This window comes from Chlorocebus sabaeus, chromosome 7 (assembly GCF_047675955.1).
Source record: "Chlorocebus sabaeus isolate Y175 chromosome 7, mChlSab1.0.hap1, whole genome shotgun sequence".
In the NCBI taxonomy this organism is placed as follows: domain Eukaryota; kingdom Metazoa; phylum Chordata; class Mammalia; order Primates; family Cercopithecidae; genus Chlorocebus; species Chlorocebus sabaeus.
The window spans coordinates 51,413,428-51,431,513 of NC_132910.1; the positions used below are offsets into that span (position 1 = coordinate 51,413,428).

General features: G+C 35.3%; 1 protein-coding gene across 2 annotated transcripts in view; it reads right to left on the bottom strand.

The window, feature by feature from the left end:
* DNAJB14 (DnaJ heat shock protein family (Hsp40) member B14) overlaps positions 1 to 18,086 on the bottom strand; it is a 51,033-nt gene that overhangs the window by 6,071 nt on the left and 26,876 nt on the right. For both annotated transcript variants that reach the window (XM_007999385.3, XM_007999386.3), the window contains 4 exons: positions 6,259 to 6,444; positions 4,071 to 4,165; positions 3,153 to 3,262; positions 1,434 to 1,606 (listed from right to left, as the gene is read on the bottom strand). In XM_007999385.3, the coding sequence (XP_007997576.1) occupies positions 1,434 to 1,606; positions 3,153 to 3,262; positions 4,071 to 4,165; positions 6,259 to 6,444 (564 nt within the window). The remainder of the gene's footprint in view (positions 1 to 1,433; positions 1,607 to 3,152; positions 3,263 to 4,070; positions 4,166 to 6,258; positions 6,445 to 18,086) is intronic.

An 18,086-nucleotide genomic window follows, 5' to 3' on the forward strand; every position in this document is an offset into this window, starting at 1 on the left:
TTTCCATTCCCATCCCATGATGACACACAAAACTATCTCCAGACATTACCAAACATCTCTAGAGATGGGTAGGGTGGAGGGAGGGTGGCAACTCATTCCCAGCTGAAAACCTAAAAGTCACTAGTCTAATGTAACCTTCTCCACACTGAAGACAGACTGATTTCACAAATTCATTGAGTTAGAAGTCAAGGAGGTCACATCTCTAACTGCCACTATATAGAGGAAAAAACCAAGACCAGAGAGGTTAAGGACTCTCTTGGAAGTTACATTTTATCAACTCTTCCCTAGCAAGGGGGAGATGATGATAATCGCTGACATTTTCTGAGCATTTACTATGTGTGAAGTATTTTATTGCCTGATTTAATTTTCACAACAAACCCCATAAAGCTGGTTATTTCTGAGAAGACTTTGGAGCACAGGGCCTGGATTCCAGGGACAAATTGTCTGGTTTTGAATCACAAACAACCTCTATGACCTTGGGCAAGTTAGTAATCTCTCTTTGCTTCAGTTTCTTCCTGTGTAAAATGAGTATAGTAACCTCACAGGGTTGTTGTGGAGATTAAATGAGTTAATACTTATAACATGCTTGGGACAGTGACTGAAACAGTAGGCATTATATAAGTGATAGCTATTATTTCCTCCGCCCACTCATCATCACCCATTTTACACATGAAATAAACTCATAGAGGTTACAATTCATCAGCTAAAATCGTCAGCTAAAACTTTCAGAGCTAGGATTCAACTTTACTCTGTTTAATTCCAAAGTCAGTTCTCCTTACACTACACTATATGGTCTACATTATTATTCATAACAATGGTCACAAAAACAAGAACCACAACACTCAGTTCACTTGCAACATCTCAGCAGATTCTTATGGTCAATCTTTATAGATGGAACTGTTCCTTATATTAACAAAACTGAGGCTGGAAAAACCTAAGCAAATTAAGTGTTCCGAAGAGCCTCTCTGTGAACAAAGTAAAGAAAAATGAAATGTCAACAAAACTCATTGTACATTAAATTCTAAATACTAAAGCTAAATTAACAAAGAGTTTCAAACTTAACCCTGAAAACAGGATGCATCTTAAAATTGATGACACAGTTTATCTCCCAGGATTTTTTTTCTTTCTTGGTGGTACATAAAAGAATGATGTGTCTTACGATGGATATTATCAATACAATAAAATTTGGTATTACTTATTCAACCAAATATTTATCGATAACAACAATACACAAGTACCATTTATTAAGTCCTTACTATGTGCCAATTCCTGTGTTAGGCCACATGTATATAAAATATATGATCTCATTTAAGTACTGTGCCCCAATTACGTGCCAGGGAATTCCAGAACATTCCTTGAATAGGGAACTCTACATTAATCAGTTCCAAAGACTGTGAATAAGTTTTAAAATGTTAAACCCATGACAAACTTACTTTGTTGTCTTTCTTTCCAGCAATTATTTCGAATATTAGTCACATAATCTTCTTCCACACTCTTTTCTACCTTTTGTAATAACATTCCTTTATATTCATTTTTAAAGTCCTTGTTGACATAATAAACAACACCCAAGTTTTCTGTCTGCATTTTAATAGTTTGCCCTGTTCCACTGTAAAAGAGATGCAGCATCATTATTTTAATTAAAACTGGACATTCCAATATGCTACTATAAACCAAGCGAACAAAAACAATTAACAATCACTGAAAAGTTAATATTGGTAATACAGGTTGAGCATCCCTAATCCGAAAATCTGAAATCCAAAATGCTCTAAAACTAAGACTTTCTGAGCATCGACAAGATGGCACAAGTGAAAAATTCCAAAGCTGACCTCATATGATGGGTCACCTTTTAATCAAAACAAAGCATCATAGGTGGAAACTAAAAGCCTGTAGTAGTTTGTTGTTGCTATTGTTTAACAGCTAACACAGGTATTCTGGTGATGCTACTATGCTGGTTAGTTAACCCTGAACACATTATTTTTTCACTGTTAAATATTTATATGTGAATTAGAGTAAGAAAATGATTGCTTATCAGTAGCATATAAATTCAGAGTCAGGAATGATGCCAAACAACCACAGGTTGTCCACATGGGTGGCTGAGATTGTGATACCTTTGCTTTCTGACAGTTTAATGTATACAAACTTTGTTTCATGTACAAAGTTACTAAAAATATCATATAAAATTACCTTCAAGCTATGTGTATAGGGTATATATAAAACATAAATTTCATTTTTAGACTTGGGTACCATTCTCAAGACATCTGATAAAATATACGCAAATATTACAAAATCTGAAAAAATCCAAAATCCAAAACACTTCTGGTCCCAAGCATTTTGGATAAGAAATACTCAACCTGTAATTTATTTACGTTCTGTCAAATTGCCCAAAACAATGATTTCATGTCACAAAAAGTAACCACACTTTTAAATACACTATGCTTTTATAAAGTTATCTCAATTTTTCATTAATAAAAATCTTATTTGGAATAAAGTAATTCTTATTTTTAGACCAATGTGATTGTAATACTGTAAAATCACTGCCAATATGATTTTTATTATTTTTTCTTTATCTGCTTTTTATTTGTTCATGCTGCTATTAACAGCCAATATGATGTTATAGTTTCCTTTATGTTCACTGTATTAAAGTTGTCTAGAATGGATGCTGTATTAAATTTATTTATATCCTGACCTCTTATATATAAAGTATATGGTGAAAAAAATACACCATAAAAAAGTAATATTTGCTTTTATTTAATCAATATTTTGCAAAATGAAGAGTAAAGTCATTTTCCCCTTAATGATATAAAACTATGTAAGATCAATCATTGCTTTTTGTCTTTAAAGTAGTTTTGTCCTTTAGAGTATTTTTTGCCTTTAATGGCAACACATTACCTACCACATTAAACTGTTATCAAGTTCAAATATAGCATTTCTATCCTTATCCACAGTAGGAGAGTAGAAATGTAAATTAACAACATAAGACAAATTTATTACTTAAAGTAACTAATTTAAAAATTAGATAGAATTTTAAAATCTGGTACACTTGCAGTAATAGATTTGGCACTTCAAAGTTTACACGAGTACAAGCTCTTTAAAGGAAGCTAGGTCAGAAATAGCAACAATTCATTTTTGTAAAACTTCACTTAGCTACTTACGATCTGGGATATAAGGAATAAGGAGGATTAGAGACCATCAATTGGCTTAATAATGACACGAGGATCAATACAATTATGGGCATCAGCTGGATAAACACAGAAAAACCTCCCTATAAAAAATCATCAAAGAATAACAAATTGTAATATAACTGTAGTTGTTAATAATCCAACAGTTGTCATACATTTTGAGGCAGAAAGAGCATTTGAGATCATGTAGTTCAGTGCTTTCAAATCTGCTAACAATACCAATAGGGTGATTCTTAAATAAAACTGCCCAGGCACATCACCAGGAGATTCTGATTTTTAAAACACTGATAAAATCTGATTTCATTTTATAGATGAGGAAGTCCTCATTTCTTTCTCTCTCTCTTTCCCGACTCCCTCCCCCGACATACACAGAGACTCTATCAATACGCTGCAGGCTGTAAAACCATGTTTTACCTTGGATTTGAGGGTAGAAGATAGGAGCTGATGAGTGGCAAAGCTGGGGGCCAGGCCTTTTAATTTCTAGTCTAGTGCTCTTTCCATTTACCTTTCCACTTCATGTAATTAAACTGCTATAGGCAATTAGGCATAACTGCATTAGAACAAGGAAAGTTACCTCCAATTCAAGTTTTTCAGTATTCTAAATTCTTCAGGGCCAACAATAACAAGCTGCCTTCACAACATGCACAATGCAGGTGTACCTTCATTAGAATCATAGAATAACAAATCTAAAGGGGTCATACTATCCAACCACCCAGGGCTGACCTCTCCTCCTATTCCTACAACATCCCTAAGGATTTTCTAGTCTCTACCAAACACCTCTAGTAAGAGAAAAACTCATTATTTCCTACAACTTGCCCTCTTTCCAGACAACTCTAATTGCTTTTCCTGAGCTGAAATTTGCAATTTTGTGATTTCTAGTCATAAACGTACATCTCCTCTTTCCTCTTCTCTTTCATGTCCACTATGTCGATGCTGATGTTGTTGGCTATAACCAGCTCTTCCATTTGAAAAAGAATGTACACTACCTAAAATATTAAAAGCAGAGTTAAATTAGGGAGAGCAATTATGATCAGAAAAAGTATATTTTCTTTCACATTTTTCTTTAATTATTAAAAATTAGTAAAATAATGCATGTTTATTTTCAGTAGTAAATACTTATTGCCCTCTCCTCTTATGAGTGAAGGGTGGATAGAAATAGGAATGATTCTTCCCAATCTGCTTCCTTTACAGGTAGAAGTTCTTTATGAAAACTTGACTAAGAGTTTCTCTACACACATAGAGGTTTTTATAAACCTCTTTTGTTTATGACTAGTTGTTTTTATAAATGTTGTATTATTACTTTGAAACTTTGCTTTTTGCATTTATCAATGAATCATAAACATCTCTAGAAATCAAAAGATAGTATTCAAATTCATTGTTTAAAAATAGCTCTATAATATATCTTGGTATAGATGGACCACAATTTATTCCAACATTCTCTTGCTGATAAACATTCAAGTTGTTTTAATATAAGATGAGCAATCAGAAATGGGTACCATTGACAAACTATGTTAAAACTAGCAAAATAACTGCAAATCAAATATCAGAAGAAAATTTACTATTGCCTGAAAGATTTCTGATTGTTTCTAGTATATTTCCAGTCAAAATTACTAGTTTTAATAATTTTTCTGTAATTATATATTCTAACATGTCAAAACACAGATTATATTTTCAGTCATTAATTTGCATTTATATATCCTCTTTCCTTCAAGGATGCTTTGCAAAACGTCCTATCAATGACCACAACCTTGCCAGGCATGGTGGCTCCCCTCTGTAGTCCCAGCACAGGATTTGGGAGGCTAAGGTGGGAGGATCGCTTGAGGCCAGGAGTTCGACTAGCCTGGACAACACAGCAAGACCCTGTCTCTACAAAAGTTTTAAAAAACTTAGCCAGACATGGTGGTACATGCCTGTAGTACCAGCAACTTGGGAGGCTGAGGTGGGAGGATTGGTGGAACCTAGGATTTTGAGGCTGCACTGAGCTATGATCATCCCAGTGTATTCCAGCCTGGGCAACAGAGCAAGACCCTGTTTCTATTAAAAAATAAAAAGAAATGACCACAACCATTCTCAATAATATTCAGAGAGGGCCACCAGGTCCAATTACATTGCTACATTCATGAAGATTCTCCTAATGTTGAATGGGATTTACTTCAGCACCTGAAGTAAATTTTATAAACAAGACTAAAGCTATAATTTTAAGTACCTTAGAGGAGCTACATTCAAGGAAAATAGATTTCCACACTAACAACTCACAGTACAGTAAGTCCTCACTTAATGTTATCCAGGGGTCCTTGGAAACTACAACTTCAAGTAAACATGATGTACTATATGCCTTAGCAATTTAACTCTCGTTTATATCAATTAGCCTGTGGTAAAATTAGTTGTTATACAGAACATTGTTTCACTTACAGTCACAGTTTCCAAAAACCATATGTTAAGTGACCACTTACTGTAAATGTAAGTGGACTTTAATACTATTTATGTTGGTGGTATAAAATCTATCTATTTAGTGGTATCACTACAATATTTCACTTTGATAGTCTAGTTAAAGTTAGCTATTTCTATTTTAATGTAACCTTAAAAATCCACTTACTTTGAGTATAACCTATGAATCAGACTTTCTACTGTTTAAATGGAAATAGAGATGAGTACCTCTACATAAATCCAAATTAGTCAACTATAATATTATTGATAAAATACGTACAAAGATTTCTAGAGAAGCAATGTCAAATAGTCATCCGGATTTAAGTAAAGAAAACCATTCATAATTGTAGTAGTACTTACCTAAGACACAGACATTACATTTCATGCTTACATTCCCTTTCAGCTTTATATAAAATACAGAATATCTGTACTCTTCATTTTTTTTTTAATTAAAATAAGTTCTAGGAAAAAGGCAGGCTATTATAAAAGTAATAACCCTAACATTTTTCTCCTGCTTTCATGAAAAACCATCACAGGATCATAACACTACAAGAAATGTAGGAGAAAAGATAGATACATCTCTAAATAATGTAACTGGAGGTAAGACTCTGTAGCTTCATAAAATATAGTATCTATAATTACATTAAAATACCTGAAGGAAATCCACCCCCAAAAAATATATTAAACAAGTCTTCTGGAGTTATATCAGCTTCACAACCTCTATGGAAATTAAATCTGCCATTGTTTTGGTGGTTACATGCTTGTTCTTCATTGCCCGTGAGGTCATACTGTTTTCGCTTTTCTGGATTACTTAAAACAGCATAAGCATTTCCAATTTCTGAAAAAGTAATGGGTAAAAGTTGGTAAGCAAAGTTTTTATATTATAAAAGTCTGCCCCACATAAAAACTAATGTCATGATGAAAAAAAAAAAGACTACCTGAAACTAATTCAGAAAATTGTTAAAAATACCTTCTTTTAAAGCTATACATTGTGTACAATTACACATATTATCTCTCAATACAACTTTTTATAGCAGACAAGTCTCTCTACTGCCTTGAAAACAAAGGAATATCCATCTTCCTTTTTAAATATTGTGCTCCATCTCCTAAAATCCTGCCTCTTAAGCCATTTTTCAAGTGGTTTAAACAAATAACAATAGCAGTAGCTACCACTTATTGAGTACCTAAGAACTGCCAGGCTCTGCACCCAATACCTTATTACATTGTCCATTATTATCCCCACCTTACAAATGAGGGCCCTGAAATTCAAGAACTCAAATTCTTCTTAGCACAATAAGTACACTCTCTTTATGCAGCCTATACCAAAAATCATTTTTTGCACCCTGGAGCCTGCATGAGCTATTCTTTCATTCTATCATCTCGCACAACTTATCCCCTAAAACAGTAAACTCTGTTAAGACAGGGACTGTGTTTATGTTTTCATGGCCATATCCTCAAGGTCCAGCATAAAGTCTGAATTAGTTTTTAAATAAATACAGACAGTTCTCGGTTTTTCTGTTTCACTTTGCTACCTTCATAACATTTATTTATAAAAAATAATTCTATTTCCCATCTCACAGTCCCAAATCCAAGAGGTAATGGTACACTGGTTACCAGAATTTACTTAAAACAGCATAAGCATTTCCAGTCCCTGAAAAAGAAATGAGTAAAAGTTGGCAAGCAAAGTTTTTATATTATAAAAGGCTGCCTCACACAAAAACTAATGTCATGCTGAAAAAAAAGACTACCTGAAACTAAACCAGAAAATTGTTAAAGTTTACAAATTTAGCAATTTACAAGTTGTAATGCTTTGAATCTAAAACTAGGAACTACCCTATTTTTATTATTCTGACATTTCTAATAATGACTTCATAAATACATCTTGCTTCTTAAACTAGATTGTAAGCCTCTTGCAATACAATATTTTGCAATATTTTAAAAATAGTTTTGGATCCCATGTGGTGGCTGCCATAGATACTGTACAAGCAAACAGATGCTCATTAGGTAGTTGTTTTTGGATGATTACACATTATACTGAAATTAATTGTATACAATATTCCGGATATTTTCTTCTAATCGAGCTTCTTAAAACTGGGATTCAGAGATTGCTTTCAGGTGGTATGTGTACCCTGCTATATGAAAAATTAGGTGGATGGTCCATCTATTTGAGGAGATACTTTCTTCAGATTCTCAAAGAATCTGTGACTCAGAAATGTAGCCATCATTTATGAATTATTTCAAAGGGAAAGCACAGTCAAAGATAGAAACAATGTACTTACAAACAACACCAAGGTATTAACTCATACCTAAAAAAAGAAGCATTATCTATCAGTCTCCTAAAATTGTAGTTTTAGTAACAATATCAATGTTAGGATTTAACATCTATAAGCTAAAAGGGCTATCCCATGTTATGTAACAATGCTACTTTAATAGTTTTAATACTTTAAAACTATTAATATATAGGCAACTCAATTCTATTTTAAGGCTTCCTTTTTTAGAAAAAGTAATTTCTAAACATTAAGATATTTAGATGGTATTTGAGAAATACTGTCATAATCTAAAATTGTACACATAAGACAATTTATATATTGTGGCCAGAGCAATTTTCTATTCATTTACTTTGTGTTATACCCATATAATCAAGATTTTTTGCAGTTCCTTATTATCTAAATAATTATATCCAAAATTTATTTTGGTATTCAAAAGTTTTACAAAATGCATTTCTACCTCATTTTCACTTATCTGACCAAAAGGTACCTTCTACTTCATTTATTTTTCTTTAAACTTTTAATACACAGATCCGCTATACCTTTTGCCTAATTTTTCCCAATAGTAATATTTTGCAAAATTATCTTACAATATCACAAACAGGATATTGATACTGATATAGTCAGGATAGAGAACATTTCTAATACCACCCTCATGCTGATCTTTCATAACCACATCCAACTCCTCCTCCTTCCCTTCCCAACCCCTGACAACCATTCATCTATTCTCCATTTTGACAGTTTTGTCATTTCAAGAATATTGTATTAATGAAATAACACAGTACATAAATGGGATTATATTATATGATATATAAATTGATTGAAACCTTTTGGGATTGGCTTTGTAAATCATAACACTCTGGAGGTCCAGGTTGTCATATTTGCCAACAGTTCATTTCTTTTTATTAGTGAGTAGTAGTCCTTGGTTAAGGATGTACCACTGTTTGTTTAACCATTTACCACTGAATAACATCTAGTTTTTCTCTAGTTTTTGGCTATTACAAATAAAATTGCTACATACATTCATGTACCGGATTATGTGTAAACATAAATCTTCATTTCTCTGGAATAAATCTCCAGGAGTGCATTGTTGGGTTGTATAGTAGCTGCATATATTTTTGAGAAACTGCCCAACTATTGTGCAGAATGGCTGTGTCATTACGTATCCCATCAACAATGAGTGATCCATTCTCTGCATCCATACCAGCATTTGGTATTGTCATTATTTTTCAGTCTAGCCATTCTGATAAATGTGTAGTGATATCCCATTTTGGTTTTCTTTGCATTTTTCTAATGACTAATGAATGACAGTGAAAATCTTTCACTGTGCTTATCTGCCCTCTGTATATCATCTTCAATGGAATATGTCTTCATTTTCTTGACCATTCTAATGGGATTGTCCGTTATTTTACTTTTGAGTGTTGGGAGTTCTTTATGTTTAATATATTCAAGATACCTGTCCTTTGTCAAATATGTGCCTGGCAAATCTTTTTTCCCATCCTGGAGCTTCTTTTCATCCTTGTAATAGGGCAGAGCAAACTTTAAAAATCTTAAAGTACAACTTAACAACTTTTCCTTTTATGTACTGTGCTTTTGGGGTTAAGTCTTAAAAAAATCATTGCCTCGCCCTAGATCCTAAAGATTTACTCCCATGATTGTTGATTAAGTGTTATGTTTTATATTTACATTCATGATCTATTTTGAGTTCATTTTGTGTATAAGGGATGATACTTTTTGTCGGGGTTAATTTTTTGGCCTATGGGTGTCCAGTTGCCTCAAAACCAACTGTTGAAAAGGCTGTCTTTCCTCCATCGAATTGCTTTTGCATCTTTGTCAAAAACCAGTTGGCTATATTAGTATCAGTCTGTTTCTAGGTTTCCTATCTTGTTCTACTGATCTATGTGTATATTTCTCTGCCAATACCACACAGTTTTGTTTACTATTGATATAGTAAATCCTGAAATCAGGAACACTGATTACTCCAACTACATTCTTTTAATAAAAATAAATGCTTTTAAATATTCAGGTTCTTTCTTCCCCTCATATGAATTTTAGAATAAAACTTGCTCCTATCTACAAAACAAATCCTGCTAGGATTTTGACAGGAATTGTGTTAAACCTGTATATCAATTTGTGATGACTTGACATCTTTTTTTTTTTTTTTTTTTTGAGACAGAGTTTTGCTTTTGTTACCCAGGCTGGAGTACAATGGCACGATCTTGGCTCACTGCAACCTCCGCCTCCCAGCTTCAAGTGATTCTCCTACCTCAGCCTCCTGGACTTACAGGCATGTGCCACCACACCTGGCTAATTCTGTACTTTTAGTAGAGACAGGGTATCTCCATGTTGGTCAGGCTGGTCTAGAACTCCCGATCTCAGGTGATCTGCCCACCTCGGCCTCCCAAAGTGTTGGGATTACAGGTGTGAGCCACCGCGCCCGGCTGACTTGACATCTTTACTATGTTGAATCTTCCCCATGAACGTGATATTTCAGTCCATTTATTTAGCTATTTTCTGATTTCTTTAATCAATATTGGATAGCTTTCAGTATATAAATTTGATACAAGTTTTATTAAATTTACATCTAAGTATTTTTTTGTATGTATGGTTGTAAATGCTAATGTATTATTAATTTTAGTGTCTAAATGTTCATTGCTAGTAAATAGAAATGCAATTAATTTTTTATATATTTATATTGTGTCCTGCAATCTTATGGGATTCACTTTGTAGTTATAGTTTTTTTCTGTAGATTCCTTGGATTTCTACATAGATAATCATGTCATTTGCATATAAGTAGTTTTAGCTCTTCTTTTCCAACCTGTATGCCTTTTATTTCCTTTTTCTCTCTTTAACACAGTGGTTACTACTTCCTGCACTTTGTCGAATAAGAGTGGTAAAGAGACATTCTTGCTTTATTCTTGATCATAAGGGAAAAGCATTCAGTCTTTCACCATTTAATGTTAGCTTACAGGAGTTCTGTAGTTGCTCTTCATCAAGTTTGGGCAGTTCCCTTCTATTGCTATTTTTTCTGACAGTTTTTATCATGAATGGGTGGTGAAATATATCAAATGCTTTTATTCCACTGATTAATATAATCGTGGGATTTTTTTTCCTTTAGTCTATTAATGTGGTGGATTACACTTATTGATCTTCAAATAGTGAATTGAGTTTGCTATCTTCAAATAAACTTCTACTGTTTGGGGTATATTATTCTTTTTATATACTGCAAAATTCTGGTATTTTGTTAAGGACGTTTGGGTTTATTCCACAAAGTATACTGGTCTGTAGTTTTTTTTTGTTTTGTTTTTGTTTTTTTGTAATGTCTTTGGTTTTGATATAAGCAAGGTAAAACATTTCTTAACATTAACTGGAAAATGTCTCTTCCTCTTCTATTTTCTGGAAGAGATTCTGTAGAATTAGTTTTAATTCTTCCTTAAAAAGTTTGATAGACTTCTTCAATAAGAGGATCTGAAGGCCGGGCACGGTGGCTCACGCTTGTAATCCCAGCACTCTGGGAGGCTGAGGTGGGTGGATCACGAGATCAGGAGATCGAGACCATCCTGGCTAACATGGTGAAACCCCGTCTCTACTAAAAAATACAAAAAATTAGCGGGGTGTGGTGGCGGGCACCTGTAGTCCCAGCTTCTTGGGAGGCTGAGGCAGGAGAATGGTGTGAACCTGGGAACTAGAGCTTGCAGTGAGCCAAGATCATGCCACAGCACTCCAGCCTGGGCGACAGAGCAAGACTCTGTCTCAAAAAAAAAGGGGGGGTGGGGGGGATCTGAGTCTGGATATTTCTTTTTTAGGAATTTTGTAATTACAACTTTAATTCACTGAACAGTTCTTAGTCCATTTTGTGTTGCTATAGAAGAATACCTGAGACTAGCTTACAGTTCTATAGGCTGAGAAGTTTGTGGGCATGGCCTTGGCTTCTGGTGAGGGCTTTTGTGCTACATCACATGGTGGAGAAAATCAAAGTGGAAGCAGACAGGTGCAAAGAGGGGAAACCCTGAGGGGTGTCCTGGCTTTATAACAACCCACTCACTCAGGAAATAATCAATTCCTGCGAGAACTAATCTAGTCTCAAAAGAGCAAGAACTTACTACTGTGAGAACAGCACCAAGACATTCATGAGGGATCTGCCCCCATAACAAAAACACTTCCCACTAGGCTACACCTCCCAACACTGCCACACTGGGGATCAAATTTCAATATACCCAAACCACAGCAATTTCTATAGGGCTATTCACATTACCTATATCAGACTGAGTTGTGATCATTTGTATTTTTCAACTAATTGAACCATCTTATCTAATTTGTAAACTTATGTGTATGGAATTGTTCATAGTATTCTTATTATCCTTTTGATGTCTGCAGTGATGTGATATCCTTGTCTCTGACACCATTTCTGAGAATGGTTATTTCTGTCTTCTCTCTTTTTTTGGTCAGTCTTTCAATTTTATTGATTTTTTTCAGAGAACCAGCTCTGTTTCATTGATATTCACTATTGCTACTCTTTTCAATTCTGCTGATTTCTACTCTTATAATTTCCTTCTTTTGCTTGCTTTGAGTTTATTTTGCTATTCTTTTTCTAGATTTGTAAGGTAGAAGCATAGATAACTGATTTGAGACTGTTCCTCTTTTCTAACATATGCGTTTCATGTTACAAGTTTCCTCTCAGCATTCCTTCAGCTGGTCTTCTCAAATTTTGATTGTTATATTTTCATTTTTAGTTTTTTATATATATATACACACATACACATATATATACACACATATATATATACACACACACACATATACATATATATATATATATATTTTTTTTTTGAGATGGAGTCTTGCTCTGTTGCCCAGGTTGGAGTGCAGTGGCGCAATCTCGGCTCACTGTGAGCTCTGCCTCCTGGGTTCACGCCATTCTCCTGCTTCAGCCTCCCGAGTAGCTGGGACCACAGGTGCCCGCCACCACACCTGGCTTTTTGTATTTTTGGTAGAGACAGGGCTTCACCGTGTTAGCCAGAATGGTCTCGATCTCCTGACCTTGTGATCCACCCGCCTCGGCCTCCCAAAGTGCTGCGATTACAGGCGTGAGCCACCGTGCCTGACCAAGTTAGTTCAATATATTTTTTAAAATTTGTTTTGGTATTTCCTGTTTGACCCGTGGATACTTTAGAAGTATGTGTTCAGTTTCCAAGGATTGGACGTTTTCCTATTACCTTTGTGTGACTGATTTCCACTTTGATTCCATTGTGGCTGGTGAACATACTTGTATGATTTCAATATTTTAAATTAGTGGAGGTTTATCTTATGACTCAGGATATGGTCTATCTTCCTGTGTGTTCTGTGGGCACTTGAAAAGAATTTGCAGTCCGCTGTTGTTGAGCAGCATGTATAAATGTTGATTAGATCTTGTTGGGTGATGGTGGTGTTTAGTTCTTCTATATTCTTGTTGATTTTCTGTTTAATTGTTCTATCAGTTATGAGAGAGAGGTATCAGAGTCTCCAACTATAACTGTGACTTTGTCTATTTCTTCCTCCAGTTCTATTAGTTTTTGCTTTACATATTTTGCAGCTGTCTTTCAGTCCATATACATTTATGTCTTAAAGGACTGACCCTTTTATCATGTACATGTTCATAATGTACTACTCTGGTAATTTTTTTACTCTAAAACCTACTTGCTCTAATATTAATATAGCAACTCCTGTTTTCTTTTGACTAATATTTGCATGATATAGTTTTTCAATCTTATTTTTATTCTGGACATAGTGTTATCAAATAATTTTCTTGTAGACAACATACAGCAAAATCATGTTTTGTTTTTAAAACAAGGTCTCGCTCTGTTACCCCAGCTGGAGTGCAGTGGCACAATCACAGGTCACTGCAGCCCCAACCCCCCAGGCTCAAGTGATTCTCCTGCCTCAGCCTCCTAAGTAGCTGGGATAACAGACACGTGCTACCACATCCAGATGATTTTTTAATTTTTTGTAGAGATGGGGGTCTCACCGTTGGCTAGGTTGATCTTGAACTCATGGCCTCAACTGATCCTCCCACCTTCGCCTCCCAAAGTGCTAGGAATATATAGGCGTGAGCCACTTCACCTAGTGAAATCATGCTTTTAAAACGTATTATACCAAAAGACTTTTAATTGGCATAGACAGGTCACTTAATTACTGATAAGTTAGGGTTTAAGCCTGCCATTTTATTTTTTATTTTCTGTCCTTTCATTCCTGTTTTCTTTTTCCTGACATCCTGTGAGTTAGTTACTTGAACATTTTTTAGAATTCCATTTTGACTTATCTATAGTCTGTTCTGAGTATATATCTTTGTATAACTTTTTAGTGGTTGCTCTAGGCATTATATATACATTATATACACATAATTTATATGTATTATATATACATAATATATACATAATTTATAATCCTCTGGTGTCATCATTTTGTTAGTTTGAATTAAGTACAGAATCCTTACCTCCCTTTACTTCCCTTTATCTTCCCCTATTTAAAACATAATTGCCAGCCAGGCACGGTGGCTCATGCCTGTAATCCCAGTACTTTGGGAGGCTGAGACAGGTGGATCACGTGATTGAGAGATCAAGACCATCCTGGTCAACATGGTGAAACCCCGTCTCTACTAAAAATATAAAAAAAAAATTAGCTGGGTGTGGTGGCGCATGCCTGTAATCCCAACTACTCAGGAGGCTGAGGCAGGAAAATCGCTTGAACCCGGGAGACGGAGGTTGTAGTGAGCAGAGATTGTGCCACTGCACTCCAGCCTGGGTGACAGAGAGAGATTACATCTCAAAAAAACAAACAAAAAAATAATTGCCTTATATATTTTCTTTACATACATCTAAAACCTTATCAATGTTGTAATTTTTGCTTCAAATATCAAACAAACTCAAGAGAAGCAAAAGTATACTGTGTTTAACCATATTTTTGCTTACCATGTGTCTTAGTCCATTCAGATTGCTATAACAAAATATCATAAATTGGATAGTTTATAACCAAATCTATTTCTCACAGCTACAGAGGCTGAGGCTTAGATCAAGACACTGGCAGACTCAGTGTCTTGGTGAGGGCCTGCTTTCTGGTTCACAAATGGTTCCTTCTAACTGTGTCTTCACAAGGTAGAATCCCAGCTCCCAAAGGCCTCACCTCCTAATACCATCACATTTGTGACTAGGTTTCAACATACAAACTTTGGGGCACCACAAATAATACCAGAGTACTGTGTTCTTTCTTTCCTCTTGATATTTCAAGATTCTTTCTTTTATTGTGTCCTTTTGTTTAAAGAACTTCCTTTAGCTATTCTCTTAGGTTGTATTTGCTCATGACAAATTTTCCCATTTTTCCTTCATCTGACAAATGTCTGGATTTCCCCTTCATTCCTGAAAGATATTTTTGCTGAGTATAGGATTCTAGGTTGACAGTTCCTTTTCCTTCAGCACTTGAATATGTGCCACTTCTTTCTGGCCTCTGTGGTTTCTGATGTGAAATCTGCTGTCACTTAAATTGCTTTTCCCCCTATAGGTAAAGTGTCATTCCTCTTTTGCTGTTTTCAAGCCTTTGTCTTTAGTTTTCAAAAGTTTGACAATGATGTGTCTTGGTGTGGCTTTCTTTGGGTTTATCAGTTTGGGGTTCATTCAGCTGGAATCTATAGGCTTCTATCTTTTGCCAAATTTGGGAAGTTTTCAACCTTTAATTTTCTGAGTACCTTTTCAGCTCTGCCTTCTTTCTCCCTTTCTTCTAGGACACTAATCACCTAAATATTAGATCTGGTGCTATAGTCCCACTAGTCTCTGAGGCTATGTCCTTTTTCATTTGAGCTTATTTTCTATGTTCAAATTGGATAACATCTACTTTTCTATTTTCTAGCTCACCAATTATTTCCTCTATCTGTCCATTCTGCTGTTTATTCCACTTACTGATAGTTTTTATTTTTGAGTTGTAAAATTTCTATTTTGTTCTTTATACTTTAATAGCTTTGCTCAGACTTTCTATTGCTTTGCAAAGATTATTTTGTTTTAAGCTTATTTGTAGTTGCTCATTGAAACATATGACGACCCATTGAAACATTTATATGATCATAAACATTCTATAGTTTTGAGATATTCCTGGTTCTTAGACTGACAAGTAATTTTCAACTGAAACTTCGTAATATGGGGTATTATCTTATGAGAGTCTGGATCTTATTTATATATTTTGTTTTTATTGTATTCTTCTGACTCCACTTTAGCAGAGAAGGGGGAATACCATCTCATTGTTCCTAAGTGGGAGTGGAAGTCCAGGTTTTTTCCCTTGGCCTCTGAAGACACTCAAGGGGAAGGGTCCCATTGGATAGATACAGAAGCTCCCTTATGGGAACATCAGACCTCCACTTATATCTCGCTGGCTAGGAGGAGAAGAGATGCTTCATTACTGTTCTCCATTTAACTTCACTGACACCATAAGGAAATGACTTTGTTACCCTCTGGGTGGTGATTAAAGTCCTGACTGTACATTAGGCTACCTCTGATACTACCCCAGCAGGGAGAATGAGCACCCTTTCACTGCCAGGTGGAGGTGAAAGTCCACATGATCCCCACTGACATTGTGAGGGAAGCCTTTCTTACTACCCAGCATAAATGAAAGTCTAAGCTATCTAGTTAACCTTCTCTGTTACCATCCCAGGAGGGAGCTTAGAGCATCTCATTACAGCATAGAGGAGGTGGTAGTCTAGGCTCTCTACTCAGCCTTTGCTAGTGTGGGTCAGAGTGGGGCAACAGTTTTTCCTGTGGTGTTTGCAGTAGAGTGGCTACTGTTTTTCTGTCTTTCTAGGCTATCCCTTTCCTGATCATTTGGCTAGATAAGGCAGGCTTTTCTTGGGGCTTTTCTTTCTATACTTATTGGTGTTTTTGTGTTACCTACTCCTCCAGCATCTAATCTGGGACATATATGGGGTAAAAAAAGAATACGTAGGCCACGCACGGTGGCTCATGCTGGTAATCCCAGCACTTTGGGAGGCTGAGGTGGGTGCATCACAAGGTCAGGAGTTCAAGACCAGCCTGGCCAAGATGGTGAAAACCCCATCTCTAGTAAAAATACAAAAAAATTAGCCAGGTGTGGTGGCAGGCGCCTGTAATCCTAGCTACTCAGAAAGCTGAGGCAGAGAATTGCTTGAAGCCAAGAGGCAGAGGTTGCAGTGAGCCAAGACTGTGTCACTGCATTCCAGCCTGGGCGACACAGAAAGACTCCGTCAAAAAACAAAAAAAACAAAAAAAACAAAAAAAACCAAAAAAACCTAAGCAACTAACTGCTGTGTTGTTCTTTGAATCCCGAGGTCCCTACCTAGTTGGTCTACCTTTTTTCTCTCCACCTTTCAGAGTCTTCCTTTGTTTGTTTTCTTTATTTTATATATTAATGTTTGGGGTTTTCAGTTGCACTCATTGGGAGAAATAGGGAAAAGTATATCTGTCGTATCTTCCTGAAAGTGGAAGTCCTCATGGAATTTTAGATCACCCACCTCATTCTCGCTGCCAAGCTTTTGCTATCCCCTCTCTTCTCTAACCATAGACATCATGCTAACTCTTAAGAAAATTCTTAATTTTAACCTTAATTCTAACTATTATGAAGGCTTCTCCAACTACTCTGCTCACAATGAGACTTCATCTTTCTAACCTTTCTTTGGACATCTGTAGTCTGTTTTAGTATTTAAATATAGTTGGTCTTCTGTGAGATCCTGGGTAAATCTGAGTCTCAATTTTCTTATTTTTGAAATGAGGATGACACTGGTCTCTTAACGATTTCATGAGATTTTTTAATAAGCATTAAATTTAAAAATGGGAATGAAAAACTGTAAGATGTTTCTTAAATGTGAGGCATTACTATATCACAAAAGTTCTGTGTAAGGTTTATCTCCCCTTTATGAATTATAAATTCTTTGGGGAAGAATATATCTCAGATTCTCTCATTGTACTTCTCTACAAGAACTAACCCAAATGGCAGAATTAAACTCTTTGTACTTAGAGATATACTCTAGATGTTCATATTGAACTACCAGAACTAATACAAGCAACAACTCCCATTCCACTATTACTTGTCAAGAAAACACATAAACAACTAATCTATGCTCTATTACTACATTCATGTGTATGTCAATAGACACAGGTATTATTCAAATAGTCTCTGAAATATTTGGGAATCTTTGAAGATAATGTAGAATGGGTATGTT